Source organism: Panulirus ornatus, chromosome 18 (assembly GCF_036320965.1).
Source record: "Panulirus ornatus isolate Po-2019 chromosome 18, ASM3632096v1, whole genome shotgun sequence".
Classification (NCBI taxonomy): Eukaryota; Metazoa; Arthropoda; class Malacostraca; order Decapoda; family Palinuridae; genus Panulirus; species Panulirus ornatus.
The window spans coordinates 28,236,947-28,256,225 of NC_092241.1; the positions used below are offsets into that span (position 1 = coordinate 28,236,947).

Sequence of the window (19,279 nt, forward strand, 5' to 3'; positions counted from 1 at the left end):
AGCGTGACGTATTCACAGGCCGCCCAGAGTCGAGCACATAGGTTCGAATCCTGGTTACGGCAATCAGTCCACAGTCAATCTAGCTGTTCATCCATGAATATACATCCTTGTTTCCCCTACAAACATTCGATTCTCAAACGAACAGGCACCTGCTATTCGTTGGGGGGATACCAGGAGCTCCCTACGATCTTTCCTTACGTACAGTCAATCACATCACACACCACCTCCCTTCTTTCCTCACCTACACTCAATCACATAACACACCACCACTGACCGCAGACAACTCTTACTGAAACTCAGTAAGATGTATATCGAGTACAGAGCCATATTAATGTTAACATTTCGTTGTCTACACTCACGCATCATTCACATACTCTTATTCATCATCGTAGTGTAAGTTATGCGGATAATATTGCATAATATTCTCATTTTGGCTCCGTAAGGTAACATATAGGTAGATTACAATATCGTTGCCACATCCTATGTTGCGCCAGACTCTCTACCCTGGCCTAAAGGCTGACGAGCAGAGGAACTGCGACATGCAAGACTAAACGTAGCTCAAAACAACTTCATTTGCCATACATTATTCTAATTTTATACCATGGACACTCCCCTCGCCGCTAGAGAACTCGTTAATTCATCTCCGCTAACGCGACTTCTTTTTGCGCTAAGAAGTACTCCATAAAGGAACTGGACACAATGAGACACTTGTCTACAGGTTCCTGCACTAATATGCATGTTTATGGATCAGATTTTTATGTTTTTGTGTGTTTTCTGCAGCTCTATGAATGCCGAAGATTATCTTGTTCTGATCTTATGTGTGTCCGTTTTTATGGTAGCCGAGACGGCACGGGCAACTGAAGCCAGGTACCCATTTTGTCGACCAATCCTGAAGGGAAGGATGAACAGATGGGCTGACTGCGAACCGACAGCCGCGACCAGGGTTCGAGCCTTTGCGGGTTCGACGCCGGGCGGCCCATAAATGTGTCACAGTCAACACCATGGCTGTCCATCATTCGTTTTAATCTTCCGTTTTTTCTTTAATCTTCCGTTAGTAAATAACGGTGAATAGGTCAATCAACCCAAGGAAGTGACCATCCCGCAGCTCGTGGTCAGCCAGGTACCATGAACTTCCGGCGTAAAGAAAACTTCACTTTTTACAATGCTTGAGAGAAAAATAAAAGAAAAGTCATATTTAATCGTCCAAGCCAAGGGGCTAAGTTCTGTACCCAGGAGAACCAAATGTGAAATAATACTAACACGTTCCAATAGACGTATTCCATGCCCGGCCGTTGACATCAGTAAAAGACAGTGTGTATCACTGTACACGCCGACGTTCAAAATACAAAGCTATTAAGACTCAGAAGACAGGAGTGGGATATGTCGTCGTTGCTTGACTTAACTTCTCGGGAAATCATACTGATGTGCATCGCATCATTGCTTAGGTGTTGTTGATTAAGTTATCAACATGAGCCCCCCCCACCCCACACACACACACGCACACACCATCATCTAGTTAGGATCACATAAAGATTCGTATTTTGTCTCATAAATCGTCTCTGCTGACAGAAACGAGTGCCTAAGATGTAACTGGTGAAAGTTCTGTCGCACGTGAATATCTAAGGAGAAGAGAAAATAATGATAATGTTACTCGTGGAATGGTTTTATGGTACTAGATGTTTTAGATATCTGAAGGTCAACTTTATGATATAATGCCATTTTCGTATACTAAGCACTGTATGTCCCTCAATAAAAGAAGTAATATGTGAAATAATTACCCTATATGGTCCTAGAATAATGTTATACAGGAAGAACCGACCGCCCATCACCGACTCTTAAGTATGAATGAGGATGTATGGAGTTGCATCTCTGGACGGTGTTGTTGAATGTAAGCGCGCGTTCAAAGGCAGTCGTACGCTCGTATGTTGTTGATATCAAGGGGAAGTATTTACAAGCTTGACACGTCTCCAGGTAGCGGGATTGGTCGAGGAATTGCTACTCTGAGGATGCCATGACGATTGCCTCCTCTTTTTTTTTATAGATATATATATATCATCCTATTCGCTATGACTCTCGCGCTCCGCATCCCAACTCGTCCCAAACACACCACATCCGCCCGCCTCCATCTCGTCTCACACATTCAGCAAGTCCCTGAAAATGCTCACTCCATCTCGTTTCTAAGTTATCTCTGCTTGACATCACTTCCTCATCCACTCCCCTCACTGCCGCCCACATCTGTCTACTTGTTTATCTAGCATTATTCATAGTATGTGTGATTACTATTCGTGTGTTACAAGGAGAGTTTTACATCTGTGTTGCCCCGTTTCTTAACCTTGCAAGTGTATTTCTATAACAAGTGTTACTCTTTTGTATGTATATACACATACACACTACCCACTCTAGGGTGGCGTGTGTGTGTGTGTGTCTGAGATTACAGGTACATTATTTGCTGTTAGGGGGTATATATATATATATATATATATATATATATATATATATATATATATATATATATATATATATATATATATATATATATATTCCTTTTCTTTTACTCCTTGGGCCTCATTCTTGAGATTTCTTTTACCTCGAATATAGTCAGACTGGATCAAGAAAGATTTGACTAAAATGTACTGAAAAGCCATAGAAAAGTATGAAATCGTCAAAATGGAGAGAAAAAAAGATACATGCATCGCTTGGAAAATAGCTTAAATATGGAGATCACAACATAAAGCTCTCTCTAAAAATCGGCGAAAACCCACATAGACACAGCTATAGGGGTATGGTTAATACAAACGGTGAACGCAAGGACGATTATCTATTCAAACATTAGGTAAAAATGAGTCGAGATAAGATCATCTCAGAGAGACACAACGTAAGCAACGATGGCTATTGGTATGCAGCCACCACACACTCCCTTTAACACTCCTCTCCCGGCGTGACGTGCGAGTGACTACGGCCTTCAACATACCTGTCACCAGTGCACATAGAACTTCCTGTGTTATCACTAAGGAAAGGTACGAGATGAAGTAAAGACATATACACTGAGCAGACTGTATGGCATTTCCTATATTAGCATTTAGAATTATCATTTGTACATAATCACAGCAAAGTTCCTTAAACAAACCCACTTATACCATTTTTTTTACCGTAATGAAACGCCAGAGAGTGAGAAGAAAACAAGACCTCTAATCTTCCAAATTATACAAAAAAAAAAAAGGCATCAACATGGGAGACACGTCTAAGAATATTAAACGTGAGGCTCTACAAAGACCATTACAGTAACCATATGTGTGGCCTATGATAGCAGAGAAGACGACAGACACAGATCAAAATAGAAATAAGGAACCTGTACTGAAAGGCTCTCTATTATCCATTAGGTTAAGGGACTTCAAGGCTCTTCGGTGGAAGCGCTCATAGAACTGCCATAAATCTAGAAGAACAGAAATAAGAAGAAACTGGTTATTACACTCTCCCGATGTCTGACAGTTAATAGGTACGCCTAGGTCAGAATGACCCTATAGAAAATGCTCGCAGGTTTCTTGTGAGATGCTTCGTGTAGATCTTGCCGGGATGATTTCTGCCGGTGATTCTACCTAAAGATCTTTGTGCGAGTTTTATGGCATCCTGGATGTAGATTTAATTGGCCACCATTTCATCCCACTATTCATGCGGCTCCGTATAACGAAAATTTAAGCGTTTCCTTTGTCGCCATAAGGGTATGTTAACTACATCGTAAAGGAAGAAATGGTCACCAGTCTCACTAATGAGTCAGTGACTGAGGGGAAGCCAGGGCTTAAACGGTCGTCCTACCAAGAGACAGACTAAGAGAGTTCTTTCCTCGTTGATGTCCCCAGCGAGGAACTGAGGTTCCATCCCTGCAGGTCACCCGAGATGTACCCAATCTCCTGTTATCTCTCATCAGTGTATGAGAGAGTCATGTTGATAGCCAGGCAGGAGGTACGTAGGTAAGGCAGAGAGACAGTTAATATGGCACTAGCTCGAGGACACACTGAAGCAGAGGAATGTGTAACAAAGAAATGCAGTCAATGAGACAGACGCTCATCAGAGACAAACACGTAGTTGTGGAGACACAAGGATGAAGGGAGGAAACAAAGAGGAAACAAAGGAGGGAGGGGCTGAAAGGAAGAGGAAGAGTGATAAAGATAAAAACAGGTGAATACATTATATCGTATCCGTTTCTTATCATGATTTACCGACTTGATCTTCATCATCCAGGACAGAGAGATGATGAATGTTCAGCGCTGTTCACACTGCACATACGTCTACAGTACAGGTACTGCTACGTTGCTATGATCATTACTAGAACTATTATAATTGCTAGAATCAAAATCATCAGTATTCTCATCAACACTTACGTTCATACTATAATCATTAAGAGAGATAATACTAAAGATATTTTCTTACTGACCCCAAGTATCCGTTTTTATAAGATACTCACTGGGGAGGTGTGAGGTATCTCCGAGTATGAGCAATACAGAACGGGAGGGTATAGGATGGCCAAATCTGGGCCAAGGGTGCGGGTTCTCAAGCCAAGCCGGAAGGGCGGCTCCCGCCACCTGTGGCGAGCGTTAGGAGGGAGGCAGGAGAGGAGGTGGACAGCACGGAAAATGGGCCAGTCTCGAGGGATTATCAGGGAGTGTCGTACCTTCCAGACCTTTGTGACACGTCGTTCCCTATGCAGCGGCTTTGATGAATTTGGCACTTAATGAATCAACAACCTTCTGACCCGTTACTTCTCACTTGTCACCTGCACGACTGTTGATCTGAACGTTCAGCCTCGCAGCGGATGCACCAGCAATAGCTGAGGCGTCGTCCGCGAACGTTCCGTCATCCATCGTTTGGTTTCGTCCGAGGAACGTAATGTAATGAAGCTGATGAACGAAGATGACCGAGAAGACTAGGAGAGGAAGCAGGTCCCGCAGATGTTATCGCAATTGAGGAAGTGGAAGTGGGAGGAGGAGACAGCTTAGTTAAAGAGACCGATGGAGGCTGCTGCTGCTGCTTATCCTTCGGCTTGCCTCAAGTCCAAGATACCTCTCGTGTCTCCTGCTCAACTATGATTGCTTTTGAGCTTCACCTACGTACCCTGTGCTATTCTTCATTTGCCTCGCGTGTTTTGCGTGTCAGTGTTTCCTCCGTGTATTTTCTTCTGTGCCTTGCCTTCACGTGTCTCACCTGTACAATGACCCTAATGAATATATCCCCACCCATGTATAACTCTTCTGTCATCGATGACGCGTCAGTCTTCAAATGCCTCTGCGTATGACTCACCTGTGTCACTACTGCTACGTCATTCTTCCCGTGTCTCATCTGTGTAATGCCTTCGTGCCTTAACCATCCTCTGACCCTGTGATATGATTCATCACCTGTATCTCTTGTCTCTTACTTCTGGTGGTGTATTGATTACCACACTTACATACGGGATCGAATCTGGAAACTGAACTTATTGGAATTTTCATATTAAGAATATTGCTTTCTCAGATATGAGAGTGCAATATTGTTTGAAACCTCTACAGAGGTATTCAGATACACGTAACCATTTTTGTTCTTAAGGATGAGATACATTAAGTCAGAGAATCTGTAACACAGACATATGCATTGCCGGGGATCTGAATAATGGTCGAGAATGGGGATGCTTCACCACCTGAAAAGGCAAAACGAGGCATCGCTAAACAACAACACGTGCATAAGAAAACATAATGGAAAACGATAGAAAAGAGATACAAACTCCAAAAATGCTAAATGAAAAGACAACAGCTGTCACATCAGTAGAAGAGGAAGAGCAGCAGTGGAGACGGGTTCACAAAGCACCAGTACCGGTAGGAGTGAGCAGCAGCTATATGCCAGTAAAGGTACGACTGTGACAACCTCAGCATTATAGGAGAGAGGAACAACGACACTCGAGCACCTAGATCAAAGCGTTTCAGGTATAGCCAGAAACAGAGAGGACAACAGTAACCATAGCAGTACTGAGAACGAAGAGCAACATACATTCTGTCCGCCCAACTCAACCTTTCTTATAATTATGCTATCACCATTCTGACCTAGTATCTTCCGCTTATACACATTTTCGAATAACCAACTCTTATTTCACGATCTACACATGAACCTAAAACAACTAACACCGGGGTATAGCCAGCAATGCGAATGGCCAATGACTGGCAATTGCAAGAACAAAATCAGGAAAGAAGTAAGAGCAAAAAATTTCAGCAGAACAGGAAAGACATCAAGACCCATGAGGGTAGAGGAGGGACTGCAACGACCACAGCAGCGGGAATGGCTAACAACAGTGTTAATCATAAGGTTTGCGACACGACGGCAACATGTAGAGAGAGACATGAGGTATGTGGCGTCACACACGGTCAGACGGGAGAAGCTCATATGATCACTTTTCTTCCTTGTTACGCAATACTCATGCAATTCGTTCGTTGACCTTTGTTAAGTCTTTGAACATTTCTCTTTAAGGCTGATGAGACGACACGGGCAAATGAATGCCCTAATTAAGGCCACCTCTGTAACACACACACACACACACACACACACACACACACACACACACACACACACACACAAACACACACACACACAGATATATAGAGACTGAGTGTAAACGAATATGGCCTTTTTTAGTCTGTTCCTGGCGCTACCTCGCTGGTGGTGGTGGTGAGGTAGAGTGGGTGGGTGGGGTAGGGTGGTTGAGAGGCTGAAATTCTATTTCGTGTGTGGAGGGGTGGCGACAGGAGTGGATGAAGGCAGCAAGTATAGATCTGTACATGTGTACATATGTATATGTACAGCTGGATAGACTGTGGAAAGACTGTCGCAACCAGGATTCGAACTCAAGGCAGTCCTTAAGAACACTAATCGATAAGCCACGGAGCTCCTTAGGATTCTACACACTCTTCTGCTGATAAGTCCAACGAAATCCATAATGTTGCCTCAGAGTCAGATAAACGCCCGCTCGGCCGAATGTGGCGGTAACGTGCAGCCAGGCCAGTGTGTCTGGGTCGGCTTTCCAGCACAGGGAAGGGCGGGGTTGTGACGAAGACTTGGTCGGGAGCAGCCTCCGCTCCGCCCCTGCCAACAATGCCAGTGGAATGGGTTACATCCTTAACCTATCTGCTCAAGCTACAGGTCCTTTTGCTGTTTTTCCTCTCTCGTCTTTTCCTTCCACTGTGAGGCGAAGAGTCTTCAAATCTTCACTCAAAATAGAGGTAGCACAAGAGTCATGACCTTATATCCGGTCTGTACTAGATGCACAGTATCACCCGGCTTAGAACACGGTTTAAAGTGAAATGGTGTTATGATGTGCACTGCAGGAGTCAAGGTATCATGGCCAGAAAAACTTTGACTCCTATACATCCTTAGAATACCATCCTTGTTGTCCACATACAACTTCAGTGGACTATATAGGTATGTTACTGTTATATCGTTCTGGTCAGACATGGTATCACTTTAGTTTGTAAGATTATGCAACCGAGTACATTACCCGGCGAGCTAACATGTCACCAGTTCATTATCATTCAAGATATTAAAAGTCTTCAAGATTATGATCTGGACCATATTATGGTAGACGTAGAGGGTCTACAACCCTGGGTCAATATCAAGGACATCTTTAGATTCACAGTCCTACATGGACAAGATTCAGTTTGATTAGAATGAAATGGCCACGAACGCCTGCCAAAAACGGTTGGGTTTATGCAATCTGCATATAAACAGTCACTAAGTCAAGGCTTAACATTTCACGCCCTTCAAAACTACACGCTATGCATTTGAATAACAACAAAGAACCGCCTACAACGAAGAGCATTCAGCATTTCCTCCAAGCTCTCAGAACAAAGCCTCATTGGAAATAATGCATACGAGTGAAACAAATGTCAAAACTGTAGGGACCTTTCCCTCGGCATGGCCATGCGATCTAAGATCAGAAAGACTGTCTTGAAAATAAAATATGAACAGATGCAATCGATCAAAGCACACCCAAACCATCTGTAGTCCTAAAAAAAAATCCCAGTAGGAACACCCACACACCACCAGCTCACCTTGACACCTTCTGACAAAAGAAAATTTGATTATCCATCATCGTGGATTAAGCCATGATAAGACAAACCCATGGTAGCAACTGAGATGTGTTGAGCCACTTATTAATTCAGAACAACCTCCCGGAACATGTAGTTAACTCTGACGTAGACAGTGTGTTGGTGGAGATAACACACACACACCTTAAACTCTCTGCTGGAGGAGCTGGTTAAGATAACCTCCCCCAGATGGGTCAGGGATGCCATCCATCCTCCGGTCCCCCACGGCGTAAACCACATTGACAGGACCCTTCCCCAAGGCAGCTTACCCTCTAAGGCTCGGAATGAGAAGCAGCATCATTAGTGATTTGAATTCTATAGATGACAAGTGCGATTACATGAAGCCCGAAAATGCTAAGTAAACACATCCAAATACTCTAACCATTAATGGTTATGATAACATTGACAACCCCCAAACTGAAACCGTCCATCAAAGAAACAGCAACAGAGACAAAAAAAAGAATGAAGGCAATCGAGGACACCAAAAACGTCATAAACACTAAGATGATGCAACACACAGTACAGTACTGGATATGGAAACTGAATATCACCTTCATCAATTGCCACGGTCGAACCCTAGACACTCCAGGTGTCATCATTGTATCAACCACCAGATTCACTCAGGGATAGTTACTGTCGTTATGAAAGGCATACAAAATTAAGTAATGAAATTCAGTGCTTGAACACCCTTCTCACAACACTAATAACTTAACTTGGGGCCTGTCATCCTGGATCTCCAACTGTATCCCTCTACGTCATGGGAAGCTTATGATGATTAATTCCTTCAACACATAACAATACATGAACCATCCTATATATACTGCCAAACATTAGAACTTGGACACTCTAGAGCAAAACTCAGGAAGCGAAGCAAAGAAAAATAAAATGAGAGGATGTTATGACAAACAAAACCTGGAGCCAAAGTTTCCAATGTACGTATGTCACTTGATCCTCATACCCTCTTGTATATCACATCCATACCAAACTGGATAGACCCACCGGTACTGACCATATACCTATGATGTTCACCACAGCAAAATCCCCAGCACAGAGATGGATGGGAAGAACAGCGATAAACGGATAAGCCAATAGTAGTCTCCATCACCTCATATAAACACATTCTTACCCACCTCCTACCCAGGATATGGACCTCCAGAAGCAAACTCCCTCCACAAACCAACTTGTGTGATAAGACGCTACCAATCTTGACAGCTACGCGAGAGGCTGGAAAGTGACGCCTACTGGCAGAGTAGAAGAGAAAAATTGTATCAGAAACGATATAAAACTCTCTGCCACACGCAATGATCGCGAGGTTTGAAAACGCAAAGACATCTTATGGTAAACGTTATGATACTTCTGTCTTCAATTCTTCTACTTTTCTCATTCATATCACCTCCAAACTGCGTATGCTTATTCTGCAGAGAATACAGAATAGAGATCTGAGAATTGTAACAAATGAAAAAAGTCTGTGCACTGAAGATACTAGAGTTTGACATCTACAACCGATTGCCTTCAACAATATCTGTTTTTATACATGCCCTTTCCCTGCCCAATTACTTTATCTCGCCCTATTGGCCACTCAGTTAAAGGAAAAAATAAAGCAATGAGGTGCGAGGCTTTACTGATACCAATTGGTTCCCGAAACACTAAAGATTAAGTCATATGTATTCAGCCATCGACTCTTTGGAGCTAAAGGGGCGAGGTTGTGGACGGGAAAGTTATACGAGTGCAGTTATGGGCTATATCACTGTGTTCATTAGAGCACGATTCATGCACTGTAAGAGACCTTTGCTGATGTATGCATAACTACAGGACTCTGACATCTTCAACAATCTAATAAACGGTCGGAGTCATCATGAAAGAATTTCCGTTTTTATATAATTTAGACAAACACGACCACTCCACTTTTTCCGAGTCCTCTCTTTTCTTATGCCACTATATCTTCTGGAACCCCATCTACCTCACGTATGATTACCTCCTCTTCATTTCTAATTTTCTCCTTCGTCTTGTCTCTTACGACTGCGAGCTCATTCATGCATCTCTCCCAGTCCACCTGATCTACCTCCTGCATATACTTCTTTCCTTCTCTGTTTCTCTCGTAAGAGAAAAAATCTGGTGATGTTCTGTGTTTTAAGAAACTTTTGGGGTCTCGGACAGTACCTAACCCAATAAGATCGTATCGATTTTATACCTTACTCTGTCCAGACAAAGACATTTGTCTCACACCATCGAAACACAAGACATATTCATTTTCCCGACTGTGTGCCTACGAAAGGCACCGGGCGGTGGTGAGTTGACATAGGAGGCTGGGGAACATACAGGGATGTTGCTGCCATTGTTGCTAAACTTGTGCTGCGAGATTAATCCATGGAATATACAAGACAGACAACATACAATGACATGTGAAGGATTAACATTTAAACTTGGAATGGCATCATAATTTTGTGATCTCATGAATATCTTTCTAAATCATATTCTCTTGCAAATATATATGTCAAATTTGTTTCTGTAATTATGCTCACCTTGACATCAGATGGAAGGATGATTATGTCGAGAAGCAGAGAAGTCACAAGCTTTTCCATTTACTATGTATAGTCATGACAATGATCTTATGTAAACAATGTATCTTATCAGAGTATGTTTCTCCTTGTCAGATTACTCAAGCGGACAGCAGGATCAAGGTATGGAAATTCTATGTTGTGTTATCACTAATTTGGGGCAGTGGAACTGCCAATTGTTGGCTAACTAACACTAAACGAGATGGTTACAGAGAATGAGAGAGAGAGAGAGGAAGAAAGTAAGAAGAGAATGAGATAAAGGAAATACTGAGATCAAGGCTGGGAAATCCTATACTGTGATAACACTAATTTGGGACAGTGGAGCATTATGGTCTGGTAATGGTAAACTAACACTAAATGAGATGGTAACGAAGAAAGAGAAGGAGAAAGAGATAAAAGAGGATGAGAGAAAGAGAGAATTAGATAAAGAAAGTGGAGAGAGAGAGAGAGAGAGAGAGAGAGAGAGAGAGAGAGAGAGAGAGAGAGAGAGAGAGAGAGAGAGAGAGAGAGAGAGAGTTGAGTGACCCAAAGCACAAGGAGTAACACTGACACTCCTGTTTCCACTGAAATGCTCAGTCAAAACTTTCAGACTAAAAAGTCCTCTTGTTATCATATTTTTGTCATCAGGTCTTCAGGGATGAAAATGGTTCTCATCCTTGGCTATGTACTGCCCTTTGTTTGAATATTCCGGGAATCTGATCAAACTGTGTGAGTGTCTGGGAGGCTGTCGGTGACGTCCTGATCAGAAATGCTTGAAGACGCCAGAAAACTGTGGCTGTAGATCTTAAGGTGTTTGACACACACACACACACACACACACACACGGGCCTCCATGGTGTAATGATCAGCTTTAATGACCATTAATCAGCACGGCTTGCCCACGGTCGGGCCCGCATGGTTTACAGTCCTGAGGGTTGTTGAAGTCGGCCCACACCCAACCTAGGTGTTCGTCATTTCCGAAAATGGTCGATAAACGGATACCTGCATCTGTCTTAGGCTGGTGTGTTTGTGTGTGTGTGTGTGTGTGTGTGTGTGTGTGTGTGTGTGTGTGTGTGTGTGTGCACATAGGAGTAAAGACAAGCTTAAGAAACAGTGCAACAAGAATATAAAACTCGGTCCTTGTAACACAAATAGTATTCATAACTCCCCAGTCCCAATCCTAAGCCAGGTACTCAGTCATTGACCAGCCTCGGGAGACGGATGAACAAATGTAGTAACTGTGAGCTGTCTACCGCACCAGGAATTCAAACCCGGGCGGGCCAGTGCGTGAATTACAGTTAGCGTGTGTGTGTGTGTGTGTGTGTGTGTGTGTGTGTGTGTGTGGTGTGTGTGTGTGTGTGTGTGTGTGTGTGTGTGTGTAATGGAAGGAAGTGCTGGGAGATGGGTCACTAGTACACCTTCACAAACCAGGTGTTGTGTGCCTATGAGGGATAGCGGGTAGGGTCGGTGCTGGGAGGCTGCTCAGTGTTACAGAGACTTATATAAGCTCGGGTGATTGTTCATACCTCGTCTTCCTGATGCTGCTGCTGGTGTTGTTACTGCGAATCCTTCTGTCTGATCGACCCCCTCCTCATCCTGTTCCATATCGCCGATCCACCTCCTCTAATTCAATCACCTCCACTTCTACGAAAACAGGGAGGGAATATGGTGGTGGAAGAACTGCTGCTGTAACCCATACGAACTGCATAGATACGTCTAAGTTGGACATATAGAACGGTACGGGGATTCAAGATCATTTAAAGACCGAACTATACATCACATCACTTAATGATCCACCATCTATGCACGCTGTCTGCCGTCAGCTCAATCTTGCATATAAGGCGCAGCCTTACCATAATTATGCATGGGATCTTGGGGTCCAGTCCAATGAAGCAATTAAGATAAGAGGGAAATAAATGAGGTATCAAAAAGAAGCCAGCGATACAACCTTCTGGCACTAAGGCTCTCCAGAGTCAACGACACCGAGGTGATGCTGTCGGAGCCACTACACTTCGCTATACCATCACGACATCCTTCCCTGCCTCACCATTTGCATTTGAGAATGTGCCGATCGCACATCACGTTCATTGTTGAAGGCTGTGATTCGGATTAGCTAACGGGACTACCCGAAGGTGTAAGTGAAGCAGGTGACTGGACGACTTGTCAAGGTAACGCCATAAGCGGAAACTTGCCGGATCACAGGCGGGGGAGTGAATGATGCAGTGTTATGTCCGTGTGTTTACTGGTGGAGGTATGTCTGTGGGTGTCTGTGTGCCATTTACGTGTCACTGGGAGAGACTTTTACGCTCTTCTTGCCACATCTTTTAACTTTGTACTTTTTATGTCTTAACATTACAAATGAACACAAATAGACACACACCAGCATACGCATGGTGCCCATTCATTGAGAGGATGAAGAATTGGGTCAGCTGTGAGCCGGCTGCCCCGTCCAGAACTCGCACCTGAGTCAGCTGTGTTGGTGTGTCGCAACGCTGACTCTTCGTCTGTGAATGTGTGTGTGTGTGTGTGTGTGTGTGTGTGTGTGTGTGTGTGTGTGTGTGTGTGTGTGTATTCAGTCAGTGTTAGGACGTCTTCGTGTACACTCTACGGGCAGCCGTCAGCACAGAGTGCCAGTGATCAGTGAGGGGCGTCTGTGTATGTACTGTACAGGGAGATGTCAGCAGAGAACGCTGCTGCAATGGCCAAATCATTGAGAGGCTCTGCGAAAAGATACGTTCCCAGCCATTCTGACGAACGATAGCTGCATTAGCCTCTCCACGTCGACCACACAGCAAGCTTAGTCATCCTACTAACGACTCTGCCCGTCACAGTCATGCTCCTGACCTCGCTGACACCGCTATTCTGAACACCTGCGTGTCAGCCACTCTATACATGGACAATGTCGCACGCAGGCTCTTACCATCCGCGGGCACGTTCCTTACCGTGCTGACGCCAGGACCTCTCTGTAAACTCACGCATCACCCTGTTTGCACCAGGACCTTCTCCAATACCTCGCCCCCAGCATCTATACATGTCCAAACAATACCACTTGCAAAACGGCAGGATTAACGTCTTTAGTCACGTCATTCATTTACTCCCTGGTAAGTCTTATGGTGCGGGAAGTTCACAGTACCCTAAGCTGTTCTCATCACATTGCCATTACTAAAATATAAATATATACCCAAATCTACTGGTAGAATTGCATCCGCATCCACAACTGACTTCAATTAGTGGCTGAGGCACGCCATGGCATTCAACAAAATTTCCAGGGGATGCAGAGTATATGTGACAAAGTAATAATGCTTAAAGTCCCATAAATGAAAAGAAACAGGAACCCTTAAAGTCATGAGCTTGTGTTTGTACGTTTTTATCCACACCATCCTGACCGTTATAAGCTCAGTGGGCAGACAGTAATTGTGAGTATGGACTTCGGTCTTCCTCTCTGTACCACTCGCTCTATATATATACCTCAAACCAATCGTGATCTCCAGTGTTTTATATTTTCTCTGGCAAGCTATACAATCAGGAATGTTTTTGATGATTTATGGGCAAAGGCGACATTCCTTCTCATGCTAATTTGCAATGTTTTATTCACTCTCACATATTCTTCTTATCATAAATCTTGATGTACAAAGATATAAAGCCTATATTTCTTATTCGTAGTATGGATTCACTATGACTTACGTCAACTTGAATGCCTCTAACGTCCTCCTCAAATCAAGTTCTCTCAATATTTTCTGTCAGTTTTCACCTTAGGTCTCATGATCTCCCTGCGCTCCCTCGATTATCGTTCTTCTTCCATACTTCCCTTCCTCCTCCAACTCGATCTCAGTCATCATCACGGCACCTCCTCGTTGCGCAGCCACCTTGTTGATGCCGACACGCGCGTTGCCAAGCGATTCATGGATTTTATCATCTCTTGCACCATACGTCCTCTATATACTCCCCTCGGAGTGTGGTTTCTTCTAATACAATCTTTTATTACTAACTCCTCCTCGTCAGGTGCAGGGTAACGTGACTCTCCGTTCCCCTTTGGGGCCAGTCGGACCCGAAGTCATGCCAAAAAGATTTCTCAAAAACATTACAATTTAAGCTCGTTCACACTAAGAGAGATAAACACAGTGTTTACTTAATAGCTTTAGTATAATTGTGTCGGTATGAATGATAATGAATAAAAAGGGAGACAGTAATAGTGATAAATGATTGCCATCGCTTGAGCCTTAATGTTAGTATATACAAGGATATTACATAGATCAGGAATGAAGAAGCTTTTTGGGTTTGAGAGCCGAAAAAAAAATCTTAGCCCTCCACTTGAAATCATTTTGATTTTCTTTGTACCGCATTTTAAAAACAAGGACAAAAGTATCAAGGACCAAATATGTTCATTTCCCAAGTCTATAGATAAAATGAGTAACTTGCAAATGTTTTAATACCAAATTTATTCATGTATTGAATAAGAAAAAGTTTGCCTTCATGATAACCGATACGTGTCAACCCATCTCCTCCGGCGTACCGTGGTGGAAATGCGTACAACAAACATGCCATCTCTGAATTGGACCTATACTGTTCTCGTAGCAGCAACGAAAATTCCACTGTCATTATGATTCGTTTCTGGCTTAAGTAGTCCTTTCCAATCGCAAAGTTGACGCTTTGGGAAAAGATAATTACTTCCTTCAATTTTCCCGCTAGGAATGTATTAGGCTTAATGGAGGAGACTCGACCCTATGTACAGCGAGCATAAAGTAGAGATGCAATACCTCGGCGATGATTGGTTTAAATAGACGATGCCTCCCTTCTCAACATCCCAGTTAACGGAATGGTGCTTTGGTTACATGGGATGTCTAACGACTTGGCTTTTGGATCATTCAAACTGTCTGAAAAATGGAAGAGAGAGAGAGAGAGAGAGAGAGAGAGAGAGAGAGAGAGAGAGAGAGAGAGAGAAAAAACAAATCCTCCTTCCCTCCCTCCTCTTTTCCTCAAACATCCTACGACTCATAGAGATATGAGGGCTAATAACTGTTCATCACATGACTTTGAAGTGAGACCCACAGAAAATGTATACTTTTTAAGTTGTATGAAATCTAGGTCAACCATCCACAACTGCCTTGTAATATCAGGTTCATTCTATGATCAGGTTCCAGTGTTTCACAATCAGAATTTGATCTTACATACCCGTAGCTATGATCCCTTAACTTACGCAGATTAAACTCGTTGAGTTAATCTGTTAACGAAGAAAGAATTCACCAAGATGATCAATGAATACGTCACACAATAACAGCTGCAACGTAAGAGCAAAGTAGGATGTACTCCTATAAAGAAATAGATACAAAAGAAATTCTTCCCAAGGCGTTTTTACTTTTGCATCGTATACAGTCTCACCCCTCAGTCTTTGTCTTATAACAGAGCGAGTTCAGTGACCTGTTAAATACTATCTTGCCTGCTTCTATATTCTCAGATGCTGCGTTTGTCTGATGACGTCCTCCTGATAAAGCAAGGGACCCCTGTAACTTTATTAGTGTATACATCTAGGTAGCAAGACAACTTGATGATGTCTACATCTAGGTAGCAAGACAACTTGATGATGTCTACATCTAGGTAACTGATGGTGTCTAAAACTTGGAAAGACTTTTTTTTTCTTTCTTTTTTTCCCGCCACACGTAACATTCCCTGGATACTACCTGCCGTACCGATCCGAGGACCACGAACCCACGATAACGGCACGCACATGTACGTGGACGCCTATGGAAAGGAACCCCAAAAGACTTCGACCCTTCGATGCGTCCTGTGTATCACGACTCGAAGTAATGACTTGTGAACGCGACTCGAGGGCACGACATATGGTTGAGACCGGTGAAGAAGACCTCTGATTACAAGCCTGCGAATCTTTTGCGACACGATCTATTAATTCGACCCGTATTATACGACTTGAAGATCACGAATCCACCGGTTTAATCACTAGCAATACGAGAGAGTTTAGTGCAGGGTCTTACTTTACAGTGAATTCAGTATCCTATATCGTGCAATCAAACGAACCTCCGGTTTTCAATTAGGGAAGCTAAACAGTAGTTCTTATTACATCAAACGTTAATTCACTTTCTAATGACCTCAGTGCTGATATATGTATGTATAAGATTTCCTTTTTTTTATGCCAGTTTCTGCTAATGGTCATTAATTTTCTAATTTCGCGGTTAATTGGTCTACGTATTTGTTTACTGATTAAAGGATCAAGCTGTGATGGATTATCTGTAATTGCTACCACTTATAGAGCATTAAAGCTACGGTTCAGCATGAAAGCTGGTAGCTGTACTCTGGAGACACGGAGGTAGGGGTCGGGGAAGGAGCCGTGAGAGAGACCCAGGGGAAAAGAAAGTTTTAGAAACTCAGGGAGTATGAAAGACGAGGAAGAATAACACTTAGAGGAACAAGAGACAAAGAAGATATTACGAAGTTAAGAGATAATAGAAGAGAAAAGGAGGATGAGACATGTAAGAGATAAACTAGCGTGATAGACAAGGGCGCGAGAAAGTATAAATTAAAGAGAACAAGAAATGCCTGAAAATCAGAGATCTGAGATTCGAATTTTTTAAATCAGAGATCTGAGATTCGAATTCTTTTTTTTTTTTAATCTAGGAAGGACGTGGCTGAGAGAGGGAAGTCTCTTATGTGGTTCGATACATGGTATGATTAATTGTACTATGCACAGCTGACCAGCTTTAGGAAGCTGGGCGAGAGAGATGCTGATTTTAAAAGCCTCTTGATAACTGATATAGAATTGCTTATGAATGCAAACCTCGAGAGTATAAACAGCAAAGACATTATATCTTAAGGGCTTCAAACATTGCCTTGTGAAGCCAAAGCTATTCAAATCCTCCAATGTTGACAAAAAAAAAATAGTAGAAGTTGTTAGCACACAGTCAAAGCAACTCGTCAATCTTCCTTGAAAGGATCATTGTCACTCAGGGGTTTACGCGTTTCCAGAGACTCCTCGTCTCCTCCCAGCCTATGCAGGACAGAAACGTCACAGCCTCTGTCGAAGCTTTTGTAAGAACTTATTATAAAGGATCTTAAAGCTTCGATCAAAACAGTAATCAAGTAAGCCTCTCTAGAATCCTGAAGATTATTAATCTCAACTCATTAATGGTGACTTTTTTTTTTGATAAAAATACGAATCGTGAAACTTCGACATATTCGTAAAACATCGACAATACATTAGTAAATGAGTCAGGGTCTGGAGCAAATGCAGTGTTCCCCAGATCAAATCAGCGATGTAGTTACACTTTGAGCAGTTGCTGGGGTGAATGCACTGTCTTTGGTGGCTAGAAAGTGTTGAGGGGGGGACGTCTTCCAACACTCCTCTCCCCCTGCTAATACTTGTTGCTTGCTTCCATTAGCGGTCCTACTTATATTGGTCATTTGCATGGAGAACTTCTTCCCTTAAATGCTGTCTCTACTACGAAAATCGATTAAAAACCATTATGAACGTGTGCCTGAACGATAAGGCCATTACCTACAATATTGGTGGAAAAAGCCACAATTTCTATATCCTCTTCAGTCGGTTGTAACTTCCTCTTCCAACTGTCTATAACCTCAAGACGAATCCTGGCACCGTCGATACCAATCGACGAACGTTGTGGTAGTTGCATATCCAAGGACAGAAAAGTCATATTCATAAACTGATAACAGTGCATTTCAAAACGCTTCATTATGGACAAATTTCGTCTTTGAAGCCAAGCCTTGGAAAGGAAAATAGACATAAAAAAAGGGTTAGCAGGTGTGAGAGCAAGAGATCCGGTAGATAACGAGGGAGAAAATGAGAGACAGTTGTATGGTTATGTTAGAGAGGGATAGTAACCCTTCAGTATGGTTATAAAGAGACAGAGGACAAGGTCGGTAACCCCACCGTGGAGGGTGTCGGACTATTCCGAGCGCCGCTTCAAGACGGTAGTAGAGGACCTTGTCAGGTATCCATTAAGAATATCATTACTTGGCTGGTGACAAGTGATGAACGTGTTTATCACATCCATAACTTTGCTCACATCCTACTGCCTCAAGGAGCATTGACGTTTACCTGGGCTTATGGCCAAGTTAGTGCAATAAGAAATTCACCCTTGAGCGCTTGCATCAGTCGAATAACTTCCCTAATGAGGTAGACACACCAACAAATATTACTACACTATTATGATCTGTGTCCAGTGGTCTTACAACATACTGATGCGAACTCATTCACACTCAATTATGCCTATAAAGAGTCATACTCTCACAAGCGAACATGCTAACCTAACCACATTGGCTGGCCTCGTTTATCCAGACAAAGACTTTAGGGCTTAAAATCCTCTAACATAAATTCATATTACATTTATCACGTATAGAGTATTCGACCAACAACCAAGAAAGTGGGACACAACTCAGTTTTCACGAAAGGAAGTAGTGTATTTCTGAACTGCCAATTAATCTGACTAAATTGCTCTTTTCCTGGCAGCATAATCATTCCTTATGATAGAGATGGATGCTGCAATCATCTGGTTATGAGTGTTATATAACAGCAGTCTTGTGCCATTCATTTACGATCACGAAGACCAACGTTTGGATTTGAAACGAGACTTGTGCTCGAAGAAGAGTGTACTGTCGGAAACTTAAGTT

The 19,279-nt window shown here is 42.9% G+C and overlaps 1 protein-coding gene across 7 annotated transcripts in view; it reads left to right on the forward strand.

Moving 5' to 3' along the window:
• Positions 1 to 19,279, forward strand: part of LOC139755016 (uncharacterized) — a 118,402-nt gene that overhangs the window by 36,723 nt on the left and 62,400 nt on the right. For all 7 annotated transcript variants that reach the window (XM_071672929.1, XM_071672927.1, XM_071672933.1 and 4 more), the window contains exon 3: positions 10,757 to 10,783. In XM_071672929.1, the coding sequence (XP_071529030.1) occupies positions 10,757 to 10,783 (27 nt within the window). The remainder of the gene's footprint in view (positions 1 to 10,756; positions 10,784 to 19,279) is intronic.